Source organism: Heliangelus exortis, chromosome 10 (genome assembly GCF_036169615.1).
Source record: "Heliangelus exortis chromosome 10, bHelExo1.hap1, whole genome shotgun sequence".
Taxonomy (NCBI): Eukaryota; Metazoa; Chordata; class Aves; order Apodiformes; family Trochilidae; genus Heliangelus; species Heliangelus exortis.
Window position 1 is genome coordinate 9690741 of NC_092431.1, and position 25386 is coordinate 9716126.

At 38.7% G+C, this 25386-nt stretch overlaps 1 protein-coding gene across 11 annotated transcripts in view; it reads left to right on the forward strand.

Moving 5' to 3' along the window:
• Nucleotides 1-23683, forward strand: part of ABLIM2 (actin binding LIM protein family member 2) — a 129260-nt gene extending 105577 nt beyond the window's left edge. For 7 of the 11 annotated variants that reach the window (XM_071753419.1, XM_071753411.1, XM_071753413.1 and 4 more), the window contains 5 exons: nucleotides 5050-5108; nucleotides 7422-7476; nucleotides 8804-8868; nucleotides 9038-9118; nucleotides 21937-23683. In XM_071753419.1, the coding sequence (XP_071609520.1) occupies nucleotides 5050-5108; nucleotides 7422-7476; nucleotides 8804-8868; nucleotides 9038-9118; nucleotides 21937-22050 (374 nt within the window). In that variant the 3' untranslated portion in view covers nucleotides 22051-23683. The remainder of the gene's footprint in view (nucleotides 1-5049; nucleotides 5109-7421; nucleotides 7477-8803; nucleotides 8869-9037; nucleotides 9119-21936) is intronic. The other 4 variants (XM_071753422.1, XM_071753412.1, XM_071753416.1 and 1 more) reach the window with 1 other exon arrangement.
• The last annotated feature ends 1703 nt before the right edge of the window (nucleotides 23684-25386 follow it).

Genomic DNA, 25386 nt, shown 5'->3' on the forward strand with positions numbered 1-25386 from the left:
TCTCACATTATTTACCTATAAGTCCACAGAGACCTTCCACATATTTAAGCCACTGAATAAAAGGGTGAAATAATGGGATAATTTTGTCCTAAATACTGGTCTGAAGATCATATGTCCATGTTTGCTGTCAATACTAAGCCTCATTCTAAATTTTCTTATTCTGATTTTCAGCTGGTTAGGAGGTGAAGGAAATTATCATCAGCATTGAACCTAACTTTTAGATTACATAAATGAAAAAAAAAATTAGGTTAAATAACTTTTAACTGGGCCATTCTTCTCCCTGCCTCCCCCTGTTTTTGCCGTACAGCCATAGCAGGTCATCTGGGGTAAACAAGTTGGGGAAGCAGTTTTCCAAAAGAATGCACCCAGTGCAAGGCATGTCTGGCAGCAGGGCTAGGATGTCAGTCTTGTGGGCATTCTGGTAATGTGATAGCTGGCTCCATCAACTTGTATTAAGGAAATTATGGCTTAGCTATGCAAGGAAGAGGGAAAACAGATGCTACAGAGTCTGTCATAAGGCTGTATCAAGATAAAGAAGAAAAGTTGTTTTGAATCATCAGCCTCACTGGTCTAACCTGAAGAGATTTGATTTCTTTGTCATCATCAGACACTGCATACATGTGCACAAGGTGTGTTGCTGGATTCCCTGTACAGGGAAACCAAATCTGACTACCTCACACACCTAACATCTGTAGGTCATTGAGCATGTAAGCCTTTTAGTGCAGTGTGCATGTTGGGTGTATTTGGAAGTGTTCTTGAGTTGATCAGATGCCTTTCTACATATATATTGAGAGTCTAATCCTTGCATGAAGATTTTCTGGAGAAATAGGGAGACATATGTGGAACACCAAGAACTATGTTATACAGTAACACCATGAGGTGTGAGGTTTTTTTCATGAGAATATTGCTAGACCTCTCCCTCTTCTGTATCAGTATTTCTTTTATGTTGGGTATTTTTTTGTGGGGTTTTGTTTTCATTTTGGTTTATTTTATATTGAGAATGTGGAGCTATTAAAACTAGAAATGTAAAAAATGGTTCACACCTCTTTTAGGGTCAATGTCACCTCTGTTAGGGTCAATATCACCTCTGTGTCAATGCAATATAGACTGTGTAGTTAATATTCCATTGCTTTTTGACAGTGTTTCTCTGTTCCTCAGGAAAGTTTATCTTTACCCCATTAACAGCTACAAAGAAATGACATTTAGGAACTTTTATTTTACTTACAAGGACAATTTATTTTTTGTTCCATTCTTTCTGATTTTATTCAACCATCTTTTATTGCCTATGGAAGTCCTAACTAATTCCTACTCTACTCAGTTTTCCTATTTAGTCTTGTTGTCTGTCACATACTCTATCTGCTGTGGAAGAGTAGCTTCTCTGGCTCTTGCAGTCATGGTTGAGAGCAGCCAGATCTGCAACTCAGACATTCAGCCCCATCTCTGTGGTGTAGTCATTAAGCATCAGAGAAAACAAACTTTTCAGATATAGCTTTAGTGTCAAAGTGGCTACATTGATACACCTTACATCCACCTGTGTAAATGCGTCTTGTTTCTGTAGGTTTACGTGTTTACTAGCTAATAATTTACCATATTTCATGGGTTTGAGTGTCATGTATTTAGGAAAGCAGATGTCTGGCAAGGTGCATAACCCTTGCTGTTCATTTGTCCTTTATGTGCTGAGAGGCAACATCAGAATAATGAGGTTAGGGTGAATGATAGCCTGTAAAAAATAGGAGCTGTAGCCATGCAGAGAGCACTTGTTGTACAGATAGTACCTAATTAGAGAGAAAGATTGCTTTATCTTGCCCAGTTACTGCAGAAAATTTGCTGTGATGGCAATTGCTGCAGCTTGATGTGATGAGCACTATGTGGTTGCTGGCTTTTGATGTAACATTTTTTCTTAATATTAAAAAAAAAAAAAAGCAGCAAAATAAAAACGTGTTTAACTTTGCAACTAAATTCATGGGAAATAGAAGTTAAATGAAATACAATTCGCACTGGAAACAGTAGGTCTTTTCTTGCCAGTTTTTTAAAAGGGGCTGTTCGGCTGTATTTCCCCTGTTCGGTATTTTCCAGGCTGCCACACGATGTCGCCGGTGCCTGCGATGCGGCCCCGTCCTGACAGGCGGGCGAGGCGAGGGACCGGGGGTGTAGGGGGGGCAGCTCCTCCGCTCGTACTCGCCAGAGAGAAGTGTGTTTTCGCACTGTGGCCTTTACCTTTTTACCAATTTTTCCTGATTATTTGGCAATAGAACCAAACCATCCCACCCGTCTTCTCTGCAGCCAAGAGACTGTAAGCTTGAGCTCTGCACTGATGTTCAACACCAGCATCATTTTCCAGGCAGGATGAGAGCTGACAGTAGTTGCAGATCCATTTGCTGTGTCTCAGAGATGCTATACACTCTTTGCACTCTGATATCCCAAACATTCAGATAGCAAGCAATATCTTTACAGTTTCTAAACTGGAATAGGTAAGTGATCCATCTAATTCAGTATTCCTCACAATGTCCCTGTGTCAGGCATGGAAAACCCTTCAGGGTCAGCAGCAGACATTCTGCTTATAGTTTATACCACTCCTCAAATGATGGTTGATTGTATTTTTTAGAAACATCTCTCGCTTTTATAGATCATCTTCATTTTGCTAGCTTGAATAAGTCAAGCTTATCAAGCCTTTCCTGTGAAGAGCTTTCATTGCCCCAGTTATCCTTTAGGCCACTCACTTAAACACTGCAGAACAAGAACAGCACAAAAGATGCAGGTAGGATCTCTTGCTGCTACCCCAGAACAAAACAGATATTTCCATGTCTTATATGTATCAAGCAAGACATTTCCAGCTTTTGCCTTTTTTGTAATTTGTACTTACTTGCTAAGAAGCAAATCAAGGTCATCTTGTGATTGAGCTATTTATCTAAGCCTGTCACCTTTCCTGTTATTTCCAAACAATGAACTCTCAGATTAAGTCATTGAAGTCTGGGCTATTTCTTAGTCCCCAGATGCACGACTTTTTTCATACATTACTTTCAAAACTATCCAAATTTTCTCCCATTTCTATTAATGTAATGCTCAAGGTTATCCCAGTTCTTTATGATGTCCCATTCCTCCTCTATGTTAGCAGTGCTTTATAATTTTGTTTCAACTGCAAAGTGTATCAACTCATTGCTAATTTTGGTGTCCAGATGATTAGTGAAAACATTAGGCAAGTTCAACTCAGCCCCAGTCCATGCTGACACTTTTCTCTGTCAGCACTGCACAGTTCTCACTACCCATTTTTTATTTAATTATTTCCTTACTGATTTTATAATTCCTCTGGTAAACTCCATCTTCTCCAGATTTGCATTTAATTCCATGTGTAGCAACATGCCAGACACTTTAATGATATCACATTAGATGAGATCTAATAAAATTTATGTTGTGCAGAAGTCATAGCTCTTAACAAAGAAGGCTACCAGCAAGTCTGGCACTGTGTCTTTAGCTTATGTCAAACCAATTAAAATCTATGTGACTGTAATTGATTTTCTGTTTACTTTGATGTTTCTCCCTAAGTCTGGTGTTGGAAGCAAACTGATAGTTCCTCAGCTTTTTTCCCCTCTTCAATATAAAAACTATAGTTGCTGTTCTCCAGTGGCAAGAGGTGTTGGACTTGCTTATCTCCCCTGTTTAAGTACATGAAGTACTTTGAATTATGTTCCTGTCATGGATGAGATTTATTGGCATACCCTTATTCTGTGAGCTCTCCCTCCTTCCTCTGTACTCTCTCTTCTGTTCCTGAAAACAGGGATGAAGTATTCCCTCAGTGTTGAAGCCCTACCTAGGTTTTGTTCCACCTCTGCTGTGTACTGACATAGAATAACTCCCACTGATCCCATTTCTTCTTTCCTTGTTCTCTTATTATTTGGATAGCTGGAGAACCTTTTGCTATTTGTTTTAATATAATTTTCAGTGTTTAACTCAGCTTGACTTCTGGCAGTTCTCACTTTATCTCAGCACATCATGAGCTCTTTTCTGATCCATCTTTTGTTTTTTCTTTCTTTATGCTTATTCCTAATTGTCTCCTTAGGATATTTATTAATCCAGTGGGGTCTGGCTTCCCTTCCTGCATTCCCCCTTGGACACATATTGCTAACATTTTTGACAGAAAGAAGCATTGTACATTCAGTTCTTCGAGCTAACTGCCTTCTCTAACTTTTTGCATCAATTTATCAAAGTTTCCTGTACTGGAATCAAGAATATTTATTACGGATGTATTTATTCATCTTCTGCTTAATTTAAATGGATTCAGCTTGTGATTTCTGTACAGCAATACTTACATAAACCAAAAACTAATCTGAAACATTTTTTGTCCTTTCACTGACAAAAGGAACTTCCAGATTTTCTAACTGACTCTCAGTATTTTAAGTAAGGCTCTACAGTTGTTTCATACTGATGGCACACAGTTTCACCACCATATTATATCCAGTTGTTAGTGGTAACACCACTTTTGATCATTTTGTGTCTCCTAAAGTTTCTTGAATGTTTGTAATGTTTATATGCCCACTGATTTACTTTATCCATTGCCATGTTATAATTTATGGGGTTTTTTTCACTAGCAGTAGAAGTAGTAAAGACAGCAAAATCTCTCCTGTTTTTTGTTTGTTTGTTTTTTTTTGTTTTTTGTTTGTTTGTTTGTTTATTTTTAATATAACTAAAATAAAAAATACCTTTAATCCCCCTCTCAAGTCATCCTTTAACACCAAGTTGGAGGGCAAAGTTTTCACAAGCTCTCTAATCTTCTTTGCATGTAGATCTGCATAAAGTTTCCATAACATGAGTCCCACAGCTCTCTTCATGTCATGCCTGGTAAAGTGAGTGTATCCTGGTGTGGTGTTATTTATAGATATTGTTACACATCTAGAGAAAAAATGAGCACTACTCAGTTATATTTCATTCTGTTAATAGAATGTACATGCTTAGCTTGTGATTGCTTTTTTCTGATTGATTTATTGAATTCTGTGTTTTAGTAGACTGTAAAAGATTTACAAAAAATATAGCTGTATAATGTGTCTTTTACAGGATTTCCATATTCCAAATCTGCTTCTCTGCCTGGCTATGGCAAAAACGGCTTACACCAGGTAGGCACACATCTCAATACATTCTCTGGGAAATACTGTGTCAGAAATAGGCATCTTAGTAACTAGGTGAAAATCTACTCAGTAATAATACTTCAAAGGTGTTTTGGCTGCCAGCCCTGTCTGACAAATTCTTACCCAGTGGGGATCGCAGTTTGTCTATCTGCAAGAGGAAGAAAGACTAGGGCTTCCCTTTTCCATTGTGTGTGTCATGAGCATTAGGAACCTTGCTTCTCCTCCACAAACAAATGAAGGTCCCAAATGCATATATTAATAGATCACAGTATAGCTTAATAGAACCCTTTGACAGAAGGGGTTAGGCCTATAATTAGGCAAGTAAAGATCTTAGGGCAAAGGTTGAGTAAGCCTACATAATTTTTTGAGCCATATGTTCTGGTTTTTTTTCAGTGTGTATGTGTGTATATGCACATATGTATGTATATGTACACGTGTATACATATATGTGTATGTATATACACAAACAGGGGAATACAGAGGGAATGTCAGGCAGCAATCTAGAGAGCAAAAAGTGCAACTACATTATTATCAGCTCAGATTAGGTGCTCTAATCCTTTATTATAATTTTTGCAAGTCCTGAGGAGAAAGGCATCTTTGACATTGTGGTGTCTCTTTCTCTCTGGCATCCAGCATTATGGGTTCTCAGTTCAAGGCTTACATTTTTAGGTACAAATCCATTACCATTTGTAGTGACAACTTGACCATACATGAATGTACCTGTGCTTATATTTGGAAGATTGTTTTGTGTCTAAATTGCATGCAGGGAACCTCATTCAAATTCCATCCTTTCTCTAAAGAAAGATGTGAAAAACTGCAAAAGTACGTGAGCAGGATTAAACATCCCCAGTGATGAGTCAAAGTGCAGGTCAATGGAAGGAGTTACAAGCAAACCATTGTCAGAGAGTAGCTAAATTAATTTTTAAGTAGCTACTGCAAATGTCTATCCCTTTGAGTTAATATTACAACACTTATTGTGCCTGCATTGCTGCAATACCTGACTGTCTGAATACCCATCTGAAGAAACTAGTGTCACTGTGACATGATCAAATGAGATTTAGGGATGGGTCTAGATAAACCTGTCCCCACTTAGGAGTCAACAGATTTTTTCTGACTTTTCAGAATAACTGTTACTGAAGAGAGAGAGGGACCAGCTTATGTTCAGCTACTGCTCTCTTGAGGGACCAAAGCTGTCAGAAGGCTCCACACAGATAAGGCCATCAGCAGTGGAGTTGGCTGAGCTTGCAGGCTGCAGCCATGCAATGTACTATGAAAGCAGGAGATGGCAGCATTTGTCCCACTGAAACTGTCCAATTTTACAGCATATAACTGTAGAAAAGTTGAAAGGGTTGGTCATGGTCAAACCATTGAGGCCAAAATTCTTCTCAGAATGAATGGCCTCTGTTTGGATTGCAGTTTTACAGCTGCTTTTGTGGTTTGTTATTCCTAATCTGTCATCCTAGTGCTTCGTAACAACATAATCTAAAAACAAACAATAAGGAGTTATGGAGGTTATTGAATGTAGTTATGCACACCCTAGCAGGCAAAAATGGGACTTGGGTGAAAAAAAATATATATAATAGTGCTTTTCTGATATCCTGTAATGTCTGTCATCATTACATCTGCTAGCAAATAAAAAAAGGCATCAGTTCAGACAAAGCTGAATGGCACATACACACAGCTCTCTTTGGCACCAGCATTGTGAAGCAGAAAGTGGAATGAGACAGATTGCAATGCAGCCTAAGTGATTTGGTCTGCTGTGATGACTGCACCAAGATGTCTGCATGGCAGAGAAAGGCAATTTCAGTCTAACCTTAGTATCAGGTCTTCAATTAGGGGTGGCTGTAGCTTTCTGACACCCACCTCATTGAAAGCTGCAAGGAAAAAGAGCTGAAAAAGTTCCAGGAACCTAGGGCTGAGGTGGGTTGATATGACCATGCACTTACCTCTCTGAGTGACATCCAACCTTCAGCTTGTTCTGGTTTGTGGGTGTTTATGATGGAGGCAGCCAACTGCACCTGCAGTGCCTCTCAGGACCCAGGCTCTCACTTGATGCTCTATCTTCTACAGGCAGAGCCCCATCCCTGGGATTGGAGATGCAAGGGTGTTGTGAGCACTGGGGATGCCAGCTTGCAGCAATTAGGTCAAGTTCAAATGAGACTTTATTCTTTCTCTCTCTCCCAAGGATGTTTGTTTTCTTTGTGTGGTACCAGCTGTTTTTCTTTTTTTCTCTCAACAATGTTTTTTCTCAACAGTGTGGTTTTGTGGTCCATTTTGATACTACATTGATTTCTCTTTCAGCCTGAAAATATGGGCCAATATGAAACAGACCAGGAGGCGAGCTGGGGAATGAAAGGTACCTTGCAATATCATTTCACATTTTCTTTCTTGAGGATGCTTGTTAACATATCACCATAAGGGTTACTATTCTGAGATCTTCCCATAGTTCACGTAGTAATGAATAGAACAGAGACCCAGCTCAGTGTCATGAATCTTCTTTTTACCTAACCAAACATAAAAGGCCTGGCTAAGGTCACACATCATCAGGTGATGCAACCAATCCCAGTCAGTTCTGGTATCCTCTATGTGCCACAGCCTCTCTGCTGTGGTCTCATATCAAAGAGATGAAGAAATTTAAAATAATCACTCCTTCAAGATACCAGATTAAAAACCAAAGTCCATTGTCCTACTTGTGCTGTGGTGTAGTTCAAATGTACAGAATTAAAAAAACAGAATTTATTTGTATTCATCTTTTTTATTGCAGTTTAAGTGGAATGTGGACTTAATATGGAACTTGAGCTGAATATTCCAAAAGTGCTGAGCTAAATTTAGGAACATGCATCTACTCATGGGGAAGAGCAGGATATTCTTTCCAGGACATTTAATCTCATTTTAAAAATCTTACTACAATGCTCCACTTCATGGTTCTGTGATACAAATCTTTGTCTCTTTGTTTAAATAGTTCGAAGTACAGATTTTGAAAAGTGAGACTTATGTCTGATTTAATTTCAAACTGTAAGAAAGCATATGAGAACATACTGGCTATCCTTATTGCATTTAATCATCAATATAAATGAATGACGTTGTGGTATTCATATCATATATAGTTATATGCTGACCTAACTAGAATATTCTTCTGCTAGTTTAGATCCAGGAATCCTTGTCACCACACGCTCTATAATCTTTTCTTCACTACTGTGACTGCGGTCAGCCCAATTCTAAGATGTTGGTATCTTGGAACATTGTATTAACTCAATGAGTTTTATGTATTTTCCCAAGCAAACATCTCTGTAATAATCCATATATTTTAACTGATTTCAGTAAAGAACAATAAGAGCAGGACTTTTACATGAGAGCTGACTTCACTGTGCACAAAAGCCTCCACTAAAAATAAATTTCCAATTTTGCCAGACATACATGATGTGTAACCCAATGGCATCAGGAAATGGATTTTCTGTAATAAGCCTTTGATCTCAAGGACTATTGCTTTGGTAATAGACAATGTTAAAGGCTTTCAGAGCACAGGGGTCACATGCTTACTATGCATGAGTTATCCAACAACTGTTGAGAAGAGGGAAATAAAGTAGCATAACAGATTGCTTATGTACCTAAATGTTCATTACAGTGATGCCAAAAAAAGCCTAAAAATTCTAAACTGTGAACCTGTTCTCCTTCTCTTGCAGAATACAAGGTAAGAAGGGCTTTTCCAACACTGGAAGAACAATCAGATTCAGCACTTCCTAGCAAGGTTACATGTGTTCCTTTTTTAATTTTACTTTGTTAATTAACCCAGTGAAATATTTATCAAATCAGGATGCAAGTATGTACCTTTTCAATTAGTACTTTCTACACACTATCATTTCCATGCATCAGAATCTGATTTGGCTGGAGTTCATATCCTCTTGTCTTTTTAACAGATTTATCCTTATGAAACGCTTATTGTAACAAACCGAGTTCGTGTGAAATTGCCTAAGGATGTGGACAGGACCAGGTTGGAGGTAGGAATGATATTTACTTGATGCCCTTGCAAATCTTTGTCTTGTTTATTTGCCACCGTAGCTATTTCTGTGCCCAAGTAATAGCAATGAAAGAAGGGAGGAATAACATTAAATTTTATTTAAAAACACCAGCATGTAGGCAATTTAACTTAAAAAGAACAGCCCAAAACCTGCCACATGTCTGACCAAATGGTGTTTCACAAAAATCCCGATTAGTTTCAGAAGATTATACAGGATATTGAAAGTCAGAATGGGGCAGGTAGAAACTTTTGTGTTTTTTTTTTTAATTCCTATTAAAAAACCTGTCCTAGAATAACATGAGTATTCTAAAATATATGGACCTATGTTTCTGGTCTGTTACCGTATAGAGCCTCCCAGTTGCCTATGTGACCCATGATCACTGTGCAATAGATTTGCTGTAGTATCCACCTCTCTCAAAGAGTAGCGGTAAAAGCTGGAGAAATGCAGCTATGATTTATCATAAGCGAAAGCTTCATTTCTAAAAGCCAAATCCTGAAGCTGATGTTCAGGCAAGATTCATGAGGTCCATTTTTATTGACTGAGTTATGACAGTACTGAATAAAGACTCAACTTAATTATTAAACTAATGTATCTTTGTATGAATCACTATTGAAGAGAAGAGATAAGTGAAGGAAAATTATGTGATTAACAATATTGAACCTTTGGGAAGATTTATATTTACATAAATATATTTTTAGCTTGTTAATGTGACAAGAGAAACTTTAATCTTAAAGCAAAAAAGAAAAACTATGGGGTAACAAAGTTCCTCATTAAAGATTGAGGTTTAAAAAAAAAATGTACTTTCCATATTTTTCTACATGTGTTATGTTTTGGCAAATTGTATATGTTATTAAATACTACAATGGCCTTGTCATTTGGTTACCCAGTGAGGAGTATTGATTTGATTGTAAGGAAAATAGAGCCTCAAACATGTGCTGTTCTAAGCCTGGAGGATAGCGAGGCATGGCAGCAACACCAAAAAGCATCATGAGTCCAGAAAAAGGAGAAGGGTGTGGGGTTATTAATCTGGACACATCTTAATAAAGGCTTCTTTTATACAAATATATATGTTAAAGAACAGAATCTTTGTTTAAACACATCAGGCTGGTCTGAATAGCAAATGCAACTCCATATTGCTTTTTGAAGACAAGATAGGGTTTGCTTTGCATGGTTCATGCCTGTCCTGGCTGCCAGAATCCATCACTTGTACTCTGTCCTCACCTGGGATCAGTCTGGTTAACACTGGGATTGCTCAGGCTGCCTCCCAGCAAGTGCAGCCCAGTGCCTGATGGCTGGAGGAGCCCAACCAATTCCGAGTGCTCCCAGAGCTTGGCAAATAAAACAATAAACAGAATCTGCTTCAAACCTGCAGCAGGAAGGTGATAAGAGGAGCAGGCTGACCCTGCTGATTGCTGCACTATGTTAAACATGTGCAGCTGCAGGAAGGACTCCTTTGGAAACTGTTTTATATTTTTTAGGGATTGGTAGGGTTTTTTTTAGTAATTAAATTAGCGGTGTTTTAATAGGTTTGTAACTACTGGAAAAACAGAGGCAGCAGCTCATCTACACATTCAAAACATGTGCGGAGTTGAATGATAGGCACAAACTCTTGCCTTCCCTGCTCACCTCTTCTCCTCCTCCCCATTCCGTCCTTCTGCACTGCAAAATTGCTGGAAATAAGTAGCTTTGCAGTTTATCAATATTTTCTCTTGTGGTAGAAGAAGGCAATCATTGTAACTTGGTTGCTGGCTGCATTCAGATTTCCGGGTTGGCCAAGACCCAAGGGGAAGCCCAAGACTGTGGGTTTATAGGTTTGCCCAGGAACAGACCAGGATTAGATACACCACACACCTCCCATCTGTCATTAGAGAGTTTTGCATACTTACTAGAGACTCTTGCATATTTTTGTATCTTCAAACTTTTGGGGGCAACCCTCAGAATACTGGAAGTGTATCTAAGGTTAGATTTCAACTTCCCTTGAGTTCAGTTTCACATTTGCTGGAGCCTATAACTTGATGCTCACAGATCTTGAGGAGGCAAGGGCTCCCTCCAAGCAGAATGGGTTGCTGGTTGATATTCTGTTTTCATCCCACAGCCAGGGTCACTCCTGAAAGGGCTGGATTGTGCCTACAGAAATGGTGAAGGTGGTAGCACTACTAAGCCTATGGTCTTATCCAAACTGTAAAGTAATTTGTCTTGGAAAATCTATTAAGAAATGATCTAATATTCCAGTTTTGTGACACTCAGTTGGTCTCTGTGCTGCTAATCAGCAGCAGCTCCTGGGTGTTGGCTGTAGAGAGGCTGCCAGTGGTGCCAGTGAAAGGAGACCTTGAATCCTTGTGATCTGTATGAACTATCAAACCTGAAAGCAATCTTACCATGCCCAGTACCATTAGAATATCTCACGTGACATTTCTGACTCTGGTCTCTCCAGGTAACTAAATCCACATGAGCTAGATTTACTTAAGAGTCCTCCTGCAAGTTGATTTCAAGCAGGGTCTTGAGTTTGTGGTGCACTTCGATCCAGCAAAGATGCCATGGGATATAATGTTAATTGTCTCTGATTCCCTCCTCCAAGGGGAATCTCCTCTATTGAGTGTTCCTGTTATGAAAAATGAGCTCCAGTAAATGGTATTAGCTTCTTGGGTCAGATTAAGGGAGGCTGCAAAGAAGGGCTCAGCTAATGGTCAAAGACCACAGGAGAGTGGGGTTTTAATGGGTGGTGGTGTTTTCCTAACTTTTCTCCCATTGTGAGTATTTTTTAGCTTATCTGTTGTGTAAGAAATATATTTTAAGGATTAAAAAAATATTTTCTTGTAACGATGAGTATTTTCCTAGGCCCAGGGGATATCTAGAGATTAGGAAGGTTCAAGTGGTAATAAATGCATTCAAATAGCAAGAATTCTTTCTTCAAAAGCACACATATTTAAGTGTAGAGGTACTGGGCATGTTTTTGTTTGCTTGTTCTAACTTAGTAGTGAGGCAGAAGTAGCCCAGTTTCTTGTGCTCCTCCAGGAGATGTTTCTGCCAACAGTGAACTAATACATGCAACATTCAGAGCTAGTTGTAACACACAACCTGCTGATTTTAAAATACATTATTGGCAGAGACTTTTGAATGAATAGCCTGGATCTTTGTTTAATATAAACTTATTAGAAATGTGAAGAATTTGCACTAGATAAGGATTTGGCCCAGGAATTTTTTTTGAAGTTTCTCTCTACCCCAGTGCTATTTATTCTAGCAGTAGATGAATGAGCAGCATTCCTGTGAGCTATTCTAATGAGAAATGGTGAAGAGAAAGTTAATTCAGATAATGTTCTTGCCAACAAGGATGAACGAGCAGGAGGATAACATGAAACTTGGGGCAGCCTTGGCTGCCATGACCATGAAATGGCAGAATTCAGGGTCCTTAGGGTAAGAAAGAGGGTACAGAGCAAGCTCCCTTCATTGGGCCTCGGGGTGTCGCAGACTCTGAACTCTTCATGGATCTGCTTGGCAGGATGCAAGGAGATAAAGCCCTGGAGGGGAGAGGTAGTAGGCCCATTCGAATCTCATGAAGTTCAGTCAGAGCAACTGCAAGGTTCTGTGCCTGGGTTAGAGCAATCCTAAGCATAAGTAGAGCTTGGGCAGAGAATGGATTGAGAAGAGCGCTGAGAAAAAGGACTTCAGGGTGCTGGTTGCTGAGAACAACATGTACTTGCAGCCCCAGATGTTAGCCATGTCCTGGGCTACATCAAAAGAAGTGTGGCCAGCAGGTCAAGAGAGGTGGTTTTCCCTCTCTACTCTATTCCTGTGAGGCCCCACATGGAGTGCTGTGTCCAGTTCTGGAGCCCCCAACACAAAAAGGAAAGGACATGGACTCTTGGAACGAGTCCAGAGGAGGGCCTCAAAGACGTTCAGAGGTTTGGAATGCCTCTTCTATAAAGGACAGGCTGAAAGAGTTGGGGAGTTCAGCCTGGGGAAGAAAAGGCTCTGGAGAGACTTGAAATCAGCCTTCCAGTATCTGAAGAGAGCCTACAGGAAAGCTGGGGAAGGACTTTTCACAAGGGCCTGTAGTGAGAGTACAAGGGGTAATGGCTTTAAACTGGAAGAGGGTAGATTTAGGTTAGACTTTAGGGAGAACTTCTTCACTATGAGGGTCATGAGACACTGGCACAGGTTGTCCAGGAAAGTTGTGACAGCCCTGTCCCTGGTAGTGTTCAAGTCCAAGTTGAATGGGGCTTGGAGCAAACTGGTCTTGTGGAAAGTGTCCCTGCCCATGCAGGGGGTTTGGAACTGGATGATCTTTAAGGTCCTTTCCAGCCCCAAACATTTTTTGTTTCTATGATGATAATGTTTAAGAACAGCAACGCAATGGGACAGGAGTAGATTTTACTTTCTGGGTGAAGAAAAGGAACTGCACCCTCACTGCATCTGCAGGTGACCCAAACTGGGGAGGACAGCAGCTGATGCTCTGGTGAGCAGAGTCTCTGCTCAGAGGGACCTGGCCAGGTAAAAGAAATGGCTCAACAGGGACTTAATGAAGTTCAAAGAAAGTAAATCCAGATTCCTGCACTTGTCAGAGAATAACACGACTCATCAGCACAAGATGGGAACAGCCCTGCAGAAAAGTACCTGATAATCCTAATGGAAAGCAAGCTGAGTCAGGAGCTCACTTTTGCAGTTAAGGGGTTATAGAGAAAAACCTGCCTTTCTCACAGGTACTCTCTAGAAGGCCAACAGACAACAGTCACAGGTTGCAGGAGGGGAAAGTACAATTAGTTATAAGGGAGAAGTTCCTCATTGGAAAATTAGTGCAGTAGAACAGGTTGCCCAAGAAGCTGTGGAGTCTCTATACCAGGAGGCATGCAAAATTCAGCTGGGCAAGGTCCCGAAGAATATGGTCTAATTTTAAAGTTGGCCTTGCTTTGAGGGCCTCCATAAGTTCCTAGTTTGCTTAGGATGGTATATTCTGTGAGGAATAAAGCCTTAAGAGAGTATAATTACAAAATAGGATTATTTGATGCTCTGCTGCAATAGGATTTGAAAAAATGCATTTGGTCCATCTTGTAACATTTTATCAAAAGAACAATTTTATTGTGTAGGGGCTTAAATGTAAGCGTCCTGGAGCAAAATTCCCTGTTTTGGACAACTTACATCATGAGTTTCCTAAGCCTAAGACATCACCCTTGGATAGGACACCTTAGCACATTCCTTATGTACTAGTTTCCCAGTGGTGTTCCACATGGCCTGTTTTGGTTTTTTTTCAAAGGAAGTTGGGCTTATGGACACTTGAAAATCTTGATACTTTTTTCAACTACTTGAATACCTTTTATGATTTATAGGCATTGGGCTCCAAAAAGCGGGCACTTGATACTTTATCTTAGATTGGATATTGTTTGCCTGTTCTTCAGTTGCAGTAGTCATTCAGTGCTTGCACATCCAAGTGGATGGTTCATGACCAGCTGTATAGATTTTAATTTTTTTTTTCCCTCTGAAGTTGCTTTTATCACAGAGTATAAGATTTCTTTTGTGGTCACAGGCTGGTAGTTTTGAAAGTTAAGAGTTTTCATTTGGAAACCATCTTAGTGTTTTCAATTGATTTTCTTATCTTAATGTATCTTAGTTTCTTTAGCCTTTTCTTTTGAATGCCGGAGTTAAAAACATTATTCATTCATGCCTAACAAATACAGTAGAAAGTATATTATACCACTTTTGTTTGAGCCAGTTCATTATTTGTTTAGCAAGGACACACTGAAACAGTTGTTAAGGAAAAAAATACTCTGGTATGTCAAGTAGCAAACCTTCATCTGCCACCTTGTTCTCTTATAAACAGAAATGAGACATTTAAACATGGGTGTGGTCTTGTTTGAACAGAGCATTCCCATTAGTTCAAACATGCTTTTCCTTCTGAATTGCTTGTCTGGATTCATTTTAAAGATGACATTTTTTCCACTGTTTTTTATTCAACAATCACCCTGGCTTCAAGACATTTGGGCTGTGCAGCCATCTTAGGACTGGTTTCCAGTAATTGAGCCTGAATTTGTAAAAGCCCCAGCTCCTAGATGTCATTCATACAAGTAATTTTTTGTGGCCCACCTCCTCTGGAGCTCAGATGGAGAAAATCAGAGCTGCTGTACAATGAAAACACACATTAGAAATCACATGGTATGGACAAAGGCTAATTCCTGTCAGAATGGAATCACTGTGGGAGTGAAAATGAATTAGGTGTGGAACATTCATATTTTGGATGCGCTAAAATGGAAATAAAGGAAAACTGAAAAACCTGCTTTAAGGTTTTTACCCAAAGCAAATGAATATGGAAAATTTCATGTTGACTCCAGCATACGTTTTTGGATTAGGCCCAAAGATTATAGACATACCATCTGACACCAAACCTCTGAGACCCAGTTGTGGGTCTGGGAGAAATATCTGAACAAGTGCAAACCCTCTCTTCCATGAACACCCAATAAATAACTTCATTAGATTCTTCAGGTTTATAGTAATGTATCTCTTAAGGTAAAACATCACTTAAATGTCTTAAATGTTTGAAACTCAAGATTCTTGTATTTTTATAATTTTTATGGGTTCATAGATTTAATTTTAATTAGAAATTAGTTTCTTAATTATATAACATTTTTACCAGCAATCTGTTGAAAGCAATTACTTATGTGAAGGCTCATTCGGTTGAATGAGAGAATAATAGTACAGGTTTCCTCAGAAATATTTTACTTATACTACTGTGCAGGTAATATATTGATATCCCTGAGTGAAATACTGGTATCTTTTCAGTTTTTTGCATGATTACTCAGCTGGGGAAAATAGTGACTGTATAGTTCTACCACAGAGTATTTTGCATGTGCCTTGTGATATTTTTTAAGAGTTTAGATAAAATTAGCCCACAGTGGTAGTGCTGAGGGAAATGCAGCTTCTGTGAATTTTCATGAAGCCCTGAGATAGTAAATGAGAGATATCCACAGGTCCAGGAGTCTCATATAGGTGCTTGGGGTTACACTGGCACACTCCCTTCCTTGCTGATTCAGTTATGCTGCTTTTCCTGGGAGCCTTTTTGGAGACTCACATTCATAGAATTCCACATTACTATGTGGAAGCATGGAAAGGGAGGGATCTAGACCTCCTTCCACAGATGGGGTGCACAAGTGCTCCAACTGCTCAGTGTTTTGACTAGGTAAATGCCCTAGTCTAGCATAAACATAATTTTAGCTCCTACTGCCTCATCCCCTGGTCAGTGGAGTTTCTCTAGTTATGTTTTGATAACTTTTGAATTTCATTAGGTGGCAACTCATGCCATTGATTAACGTTCCCACCCCTATCACGTAATTACTTAATAGTTTGAAATAGTTAGTGAGCATGAAGCTTTATTGCTCTGTAGATGAGCATAACATTCAATACTCCCTTGGGAGCTTGGCACATGGCTAATTGCAAAGCTGTTAATAGCCATGCAGTAGTTTTAGAAGAAACCTCTGAAAAGCCTGCTGAGCCCCAGCAGTGCAACAGACAAAATGGTGAAGAGGGGAAAGCTTTCAAAAGCAAAGTGAGGATTTGAAATTCAGTAGATAAAAGAGAAAGCTTTCCATAAAATTATAATTAGGTACCCAAAAGTAATTGTAGTGCTGACTTTGAGAGGCACAGGAGAAGGGAATGGAGGAGAGAGGTGGCTTTGTGGGGATAGGGTGGTGGTGGTAGTGTGAAGAAAAACTGGAGAAGGGACAAAACTATTATTTGTCAACTGAAATGTGTTTAGTTGAGATATGTTAACATCCTTGAGAACACAGGCAAAGACTGTGTCCCATCAACAAAGCCTTTGCACTCACAACCCTAAAATGCTAAGATCTGGTTATTTAGATGAATTCCTGCTTACCTGTGGATAAATGTTTCCCAATAATCCCAGTTTGCTTTGATGATACTATAGTTTTTACTTGTGATATTTTGTGGAGGTTGGAAGTATTATGAGGACTCTGAAAAAAATGAGTTGGACAGCTACTTAAAATTATAATCTCTGAAGTAGAGCACACAGAGGGGACATCTGGAGAGAGACTAGCTGAAAGATCTGCTATGGATTCAAGCAAAGTCAATTTAATGCTCAGCTGTCATTTCCTATAGTATAATGTAACAAAAAGCAAAACAGAAACAAACCCAAGGTTTTAAATGGCCTCTATGAATTAGGACTGATTTTTCTCGTCTTCAACTCGCCTGCTGTCCACTGTGTTGGTTCATGGGTTCAGTACTGACTCGTGAGGAAGTATGATATCCTCTGACTTTCCTACATCAGCAGGTTTTCACAGGAGGACTCCCATCCAATTACTGACAGAATAAACATGCTTGTGCAGCATGACCTGGTCACAGCTTACTGCAGTAAGGCTGTAGGTTAATTGCATTTTTCCCTTTCTGTGACTTATTCACACTAATGCCATGTTCCTAAGTATAAGTTTTGAAGATCTCTGAATTTCATTAGAAGTGCAATTATTCTTGAGGAAAAGAAATCTTATTGAATTAAATAAACATTATAGCTCTATTTAGAATGATGAGTGGCTATTTAGCAGGCTGTAGAAAAATAGAGACAAGCCTCATTAATTTGCAGTGAAAAGCATCACATCTTTCTGAGATAAAACTGTAGACCAAGTATTTGAATGTGCAATTAATTACTTTAGTTCTGAGCCCGTATCTGTACCACTCATTTTAATGCCTTTGTTTTGTAGAGCATGAGGCTTTTCCATTAAAGGGGCTGCATTGCAATAGAGAGGTTCAGCTCAGCCCTTGCTTAGTTCTGTGTATCTTAATAAGAAAAATTTGCATTTTGATTTTTTCAATGTGTATGTTATAGAAGAGCTAGGAACCTAACTACAGCAAGGTGTGATGACCTTTCTTACACAGCACTGTGCCATATAGGGAACATCCAGGTGAGAAATTAGAGCAGCAGCATTTGATTCCCAAGGTGCAGGCCACCTTCAGGCTTCCAAAAGTATGATTCCAAAGTTGTGATTCCATATCTCTAATCCAAAATGCTGTACTTGCAGGTAAAAGATTGGGCTTCTTGAATCACAACTTTCCTTTCTATACAAAGACACTGTGGCAACACATGGACTTGTTTGCTGAGACCAACACTTTACTGAACTTGAGTCTTATTGTCCCTTTCTGATTTTTTATGCAAGCTGACATGAAATGCTATCCAGAACAAAGGGTTGAGCACTGTTGACTCTACAAGCCTCAGATTAATGCAATTTTATCAAAAGGATATGATGTGGAAGTCCTTTCTAGTGACAGTTTTTCAAATATATACAAAATGCTGATGTTCTGATGCTGCAAGTTCCAGTAAAGCAGTCTTTTCAGTGAACAATCTTTAAACTATTTATCTTATCTTTTGGCAAGGCTTTTGCACAGCCTCATGTTAACATCAGTATGCAGCTTCCAAACTGAGCTGACTGAAACGCAGTCAGTTCAGAGTATGGGCAGAAAGGAAACTTAATCTGGTCATCTGTACACTCAGTGTCTGCAACATGCCCAGCTTTGCCGTTGATGCAGTGCAGAGAAGTAGATTGAGTTTGGCTGCCTGATTATGGCCAGATTGTCACAAAGGGAATTAGGAATCAGTCACTAGTATGCTGTAAAACACACAGACTTCCTCTGTAAACAAGGCCAACACTAGTAAAAACCAGCAATGACTGTTCAGATTACTAAGAAGTTAGGCCATTCATTTAATGGCCCATTGATACACTATTAACATGGCTAGATATTTTAAGCTGATCCAATCTTAAAGAAAAAAAAAATCCTGTTCTTGGCCCTGTAAAGCATAGTTTGACACACACACATATTTTCTCATACCTCAAAGTGAATATCCTCCCTATTCACTATGCATAATTTTCAATTTCCCTTCTTTTGTTTGACTAATGACAAGAGGTAACGCTTCAGGTAAGGTAAATTAATATTCAGATATCTGACGAAGAGAAATCAATTTATAGTATCTTAGTGTTGCATTTTTTCTGCCTTTGTTTGGAGAGAGCTCCAGGTATTAAAGCTGTAAAGTTTATGAAAGTCCTGATAATAGTGCAGACAAAATTTAACATCACAAATACAAAGAGAAGCATGGAATGTAAACTTCCCACACTGGCCTATTCCCATGGTGTTTAGACCCTTCAAATACTTGTAGACATTTACCATATTTTCCCTTAGTCATCATTTGGCTAAGCTTATACATACTTGGGCCTCTTAGTCTTTCCTCATAAATCAAACTGTACAACCTATGATTACTTATGTTACTTCTATCTGAAGCTTTGCCAGTTCGATGACATCTTTCTGGGGTCAAGGTTTCTTCCAAAATTTGCAGACAGAGCTGTAATCATTACTACTTCTAGGGACAGTCCCAAAGCTAGAGCCCATGTTGTTTAAGGAAAGGATGGTAAAAATTTCTGAGATGCCTGGAAAACAGTAGGAATTAAATTGCATTGGACACATACTGGTGTCTTCAGGGAGGGTTCGAACTAAAGGAGAATGTTCCCTTCCACTAGAATTAATTTTGCATGTGAGTAGTGCATTGATGGAGTGAGAAACTTAGCTAATATTGCAGTCTGGTTGTTAGTCTGAGATGAGGGGCAGCATAAGGAGGAAAAACTAAAACAAAGTGCCTAGTGGAATGGGAGGTGGAAATAAATGAGCATGTGCCTTCACCATCCCAATCTCTACTACTGCATCCCTGGGCTGGAAACTTTCAGCTGGTTTTGGACCAACTGAGAACTGCTGTGAGGAAAATAAATGGTGCTAGTGTAAAAGAAAACTTCAATATAATTAGCAAATGAGTGCGTGCAAGGAATGAAGGTGATGTCACCTGGGTAAAAGCAAAGGAGCAGAATTCACATCTAATTCCTACTGGCTTGGACAGATGCAAGCTGACTGAAAGCTCACTAAGCCTGAGGGCAAAGCAAAATCATAAATGGCAAAATATAGCCTTGGAAAGGAAAGAGGGAATTGCAGAGCCTCTGCTGAGATTGGTGGTGAGCTTTGTTGGGAGGTGAAGCAAAAAGAGAAAAGAGAACATTCCTTTTAAATTTTTACATTTCCTATGGTTTTGGATGATTGGCAAAGTGGGTTTTCCTGCAGGATATAGGCTTGCTGATTTCCTCTTTGAATATTAACTCCAATTTGTCACTGCTTTCTCCAGAGTGAGGGGACATCTCAAGTTTTATCCACAACCTAGGAAGCATGATGAAGTAAAATGATTCACTTCACTCATCTAGACTTCTTTTTCAATCTCACAACTTACAGTCATGTTCCTCGCTGTGAGAAAATGCTGAAGCTAAGCCTGCTCACATTTGTCCACTTGATTACCAGAAAAATATGGAAAAATGAAATCAATTCAGGGAGAAGTTACTTTTTCTTTCCAATCCCAGTAGAATTAAATCCTATCAGTGAGAGAAAATACATTGTCAGATGTTGCTCATTTCCACGTGAAACAGGATCTCCTTTGCCAAGTATGCATGGTGTGTTTGTTCCATGCTATGCATAGTGCTTATGGTGGGTTGCTGTCATTTGCTAAATGAAAAATGAAGGCTTACTTCCAAACTTTTAGTCACTGTTGTTCTGAATATGTGGAATCTCAAAGGAAGAAAACCAACACTGTCTTTTTTTATATCACAAGGGCCCATAATGACCATTCAAGGTAATTAAATGCAGTGATTTCTTATAAAAAATTAGTTAACTTTCCTTGAATAATTTACATCACAAAGATAAATGTGTTGTTAATAAGTGGAATGTATAAATTTGCTTTCAAATTCATCATAAAAATAGCTTTGCAAGGCAGGCTAATGGAACATGTATCTTGAGAGAGAGTAATGTGGAATAGATGGCAGTTTTTATCCTCCTCCAAATCATGGGGACACTGAACTTCTGTCCTCCTGGACTTCTGTCCTGCTGGGTCCTCCAGCAACCAGGAAGCACTGAGATGAAAGGCCCATGTCTGTCCCGTGAAATAACACAGGTGTCTAATAATTGTGATGAGCCTGATTCTACAGTGTGAGTCACATCCATGAATTTCCTGTGGTTATCAGCTTTGGGGGACCTCTTTTCTGCTGGAAGATGGTGCTTCAGCAGGTGCTGAAGGTTCAGGACAGAGTTGCTGGGGTGTCTGGAGGCTGCACCTTGGGAACTTCAAGTCAAAAGCTTGGGAAAGAGAGGACTAGATTGCAGAGCTAAGGCTTTTTTTCTCTAAATCTTCTTTATTATTATTATTGTAATATTAAATCATGAAAACATCAAATGGAAGTGTAGTTTTTGTCACTTAAAACTTTATCCAACTTGGACTTTTGATATGAGTCTATCCCCATGGATAAGCACATTTGGGCTTTAGGAATTTAGCAGTGTGCTCTCTGCTTTGTTGCAGGGCTGCTATTAGTGGACCAGTGTGGTGTCCACCACTCTCATTAAAGATCAAGGCAAAACAAATCCAACTCTGAAATTACATTTTTATCAATCTCTTTAAAGCCCTGGAATAGCTTAAATTTGTCTCGGCATGCTCTGTCATCAAGCACCATGTGTAAACCTATCTTTTTCCTGAAGACCACAGCTTCTGTTTAGCTGGAACTGTATTGAAGAGATTATTTTTTTTTTTCAAAACTCACTACTGCCATCAATAATTGCATTTTCCAGCTACTCTGAGCTGATTTGGTCTTTTCCAGAAAAAATTAGGGAGTTTAAGTGCAAATCTTAATACATTATTTTGTGGTATATTTCAAAACTTAATAAGGGTAGAAATATTCCTGTGCACAGAAGATCTTAATGATACCTTTTGTGTTTTCATTTTCAAGAGGCATTTGTCCCCTGAAGAGTTCCAGGAAGTCTTCAAAATGAGCATTGAGGAATTTGATCGTCTGGCACTTTGGAAGCGGAATGACCTGAAGAAAAAGGCCCTGCTTTTCTAGCCCCTCCCGGATAAAAAATGTGCTTAATCAAAACAAAAATAGTCTTGCCAGAACTATCACATGCACTTGCTGTTGAACCATTGTCCAGCTTCATTGCGTTAGTATGTGTTGGGGAAACAGGACAGATTAGATGGCAATGCACTGGTATACAGAGAATTTGCTAATCTTGCCTGACCAGATGGTTTTGTCAGTAACTCCTGGTGCTAACCAGTTTACAGTGTGCAAAAAATCCAGCTTTAAATTTACTGTTGCTTGCAGTTACTGCTTGATGCAAATGGAAATTATGAAATGAAGAGAAAAAGTGTAGCTGTGACAAAGGAAATGTGTCCAACATCTTGTTCCATTAAGTTTTACCACATAATTTTTACAAAATCAAGTAAATCATGAATATAGAACTCTCCAATAGGGGATCACATGCTATTAAATATATGGTAAAAGCCAAAGAAAAGCATGTCCACAAGCAATTATTGCAGTTGTTTATGCGTGGTACTTTTAAGAATGAAAGCAAAAAAATGGAAGCACCTTAAATCTACTTATACTTTAGACACAGCCCACTCTCTAAAAGGTCATGTTTGTCTAGGAGGTAACTAGCCATCTTTATTGCAACACAAGAGTTTTTATTTTATTAAGAATATATTGTGACATAAAACAGTTATAATGACTAAAAATGTATACAGACCTACTTAAAATTGTAGTCCCATTCATCAGGAAAACTGAAGCCTTATAGAAAACTGGTTTAAGAGTGTATTGTGCCAGTTTACTGTGTTGTCCTACTGGTTTAGGGTGTTTGAAGAACTTTTTTTTTTACATTTCATGCTGACAGAAATACCATGTAATATTAATTATACATAGATAGATCTATCTATCTATAAAAGTATTATTTTAATTACTATATGTCCTAAGTAAAGACATTCTTACTTTCTTCACTTTCTGGCTTTACACAGTAAGCCATGAGAACTGTGATGGCATTTGGTAGGTGTGAAAATGGAACTGTTCGGCATAAAATGTAACAAAAAAAGCTTGGTGTGCTCTATCAATAATACATGCAATTATAATCAAATATATAGAAAAAACCTCATGCATTATTACTTGCATGTTTCTATACAAACGAGTTTTGAAAAACAACCTATCTTGATACTGGTGCAGTACCTTGAAACTATCATAAATAACAAGCAAAGCTACCAAAATCTATGGATTTGATATGAGCTTTAGACCTTAAATCTCTTGCAGTGGAAAGACTGTATTAAATGTAATCATTTTATATGGTCAGAGGAATGGTTGCTGACAAAAAATGTTTTAAAGTGAGTTGATAGTTTTGTGTGATACTAAAAGAGCATTACAAAAAGTACATTTTTCAGCCATGTGTCAGTATTGTGCATTTTTACTGCCTTGAATGTTTGAACTCACTTCCTACTTCACTGTCTTTTTGCATTTCCTTAAAGTACCTGGTATGCACTACAAGACACTGATTTAACTGACTTAGCATTGGAAAAACCATAGCATTGAACATGCCTTCTTCTGACTGACTTTGAGAATCCATGCTGTTGAAAATAAATATTTTCTCATGATCTAAATGTTTTGTCTGATAATACAAATGTTTTAAAGAAATCATTAAAACAAACACCTAACTGAATTACTTTGCTAATGTGTGTATAATTTTTAGATGGCACTGCTGCTCTGGATAGGGGCTTCCCATGATATTAATGTAAATAATCTGCAATCAGTTTTGCTCATGGAGGAGAGGGTTAGATGTACCTTTGAATGTCAAGTTACTGTAAAGTTGGTCATAATGTAAACAATCCATCTTGCAACTGGCAGATCTGATCAAGCAAAAACTGCTTTACTAGTGATGTTCAGTGTACAGAACTATTGGCAATTATTAACTGAGAGCTCCTGATCACCTGCATCCATAATTCTCTGCAGCCTCAGGATAGCTTTTTAGGTTTTCTCTGCATGTGAAAACCAGTATCACACTGAAATAGGACAATCTAAAACATGATCAGCAAGGTCCATTGGTACTATGAAAATCTAAATCTGGGAGAACAATTAGTTGGAGAATTATGAAAAGCAAGTTTGATGTTGGTGAAGACTTCTCATCTACACATTCCTGGGACATCAGATTGGTTACGGACATCTCTGTGAGTATAACAAATTGCAGGTTGATCAAAGAAAGCCATATACCAGTGCAGATCAGGTTCAATGTGTATCTTCATAAATAATCTGAAAATTGCTTAACCACAGTACTGGTGTAGGATTCAGCCTATGTTGCAAGGAAAATATGCATTAGTAAGCAACACATGTTGCTGCTTTGTATTATGCTGATGTATAGCTGATGAGAAGTGAGGACAGTGAGAGCATGAGAGCTGTGTTTGACCCATTAGTGCTGCTGGGAGCCAGTTAGATTGTTATAACATCCACAGCCTTAATGTGGTTCCTGGAGATCCTTGTCATACCTGAGTTAGAGCAGATGCAACTCTTGGTTTACATTTACCTATGTAGATGTTTTAGCTCATGTGAGTCTTATCACAACACACAACTGTACCTGGGAGTGATGCCCCATTCTCTGTCTCTATTTGCTTACAAGTTGGTTTGTTCTGTGATACCTTTTATGGTCACTGAAGAGAAAAAAAAAAGTACTGCAATCACATCCTAATATGAATTGCACCTTTCTCATTTCTGTCCACTGAATATAAAGAAAGTAATTCAACAGCAGAAGTGTACATTGCAAGCTGCCTAATTTTACATTAAATTAATTCCATGCCTACAGTCTGAACATGAAAATAAGAAGCCACATTTTACCAAGCTGGTGGAACCGCTGATATTAGAACCATTGGCAGCTCCTAGACTATAATACCAAATAACTTCCAAGCCACCAGGATGGTACTTTGCACTGCACAGATCTCACAAGTTGCCTCAACACAGGAATTCTTTGTGTTCATTATACTGTGCACCAATCAGGCTTATATTCAATGCCAAACACGCAAAAATGTTTTAGAAGACACTCAGTTTATCAACTTACGTTCCTACAACTAGCCAAAACCAAAAAGGAATTTTGGCTCCCATATACAAAACCTTTGCTGACATTAGATGAACAAGTACTCTTGTGTGCCCTTCTTACTTCGTTTTCCTGAAAATTTAACATGGTCTATAAATGTCTGTTCTGTGCAAGGGTGGCATAACTCAGTAAGCTGCTCTGTTTTTCAGATGATATGTGCCAATGTATCACTCTATATTTAAAGCATATATGTCAGATGATGGAGGGACCTCTTCAGTTATGCTTTCTGGCCTAACTAGATAATTTTTACAACATGATATTGTATGCTGGATTTGGCACCA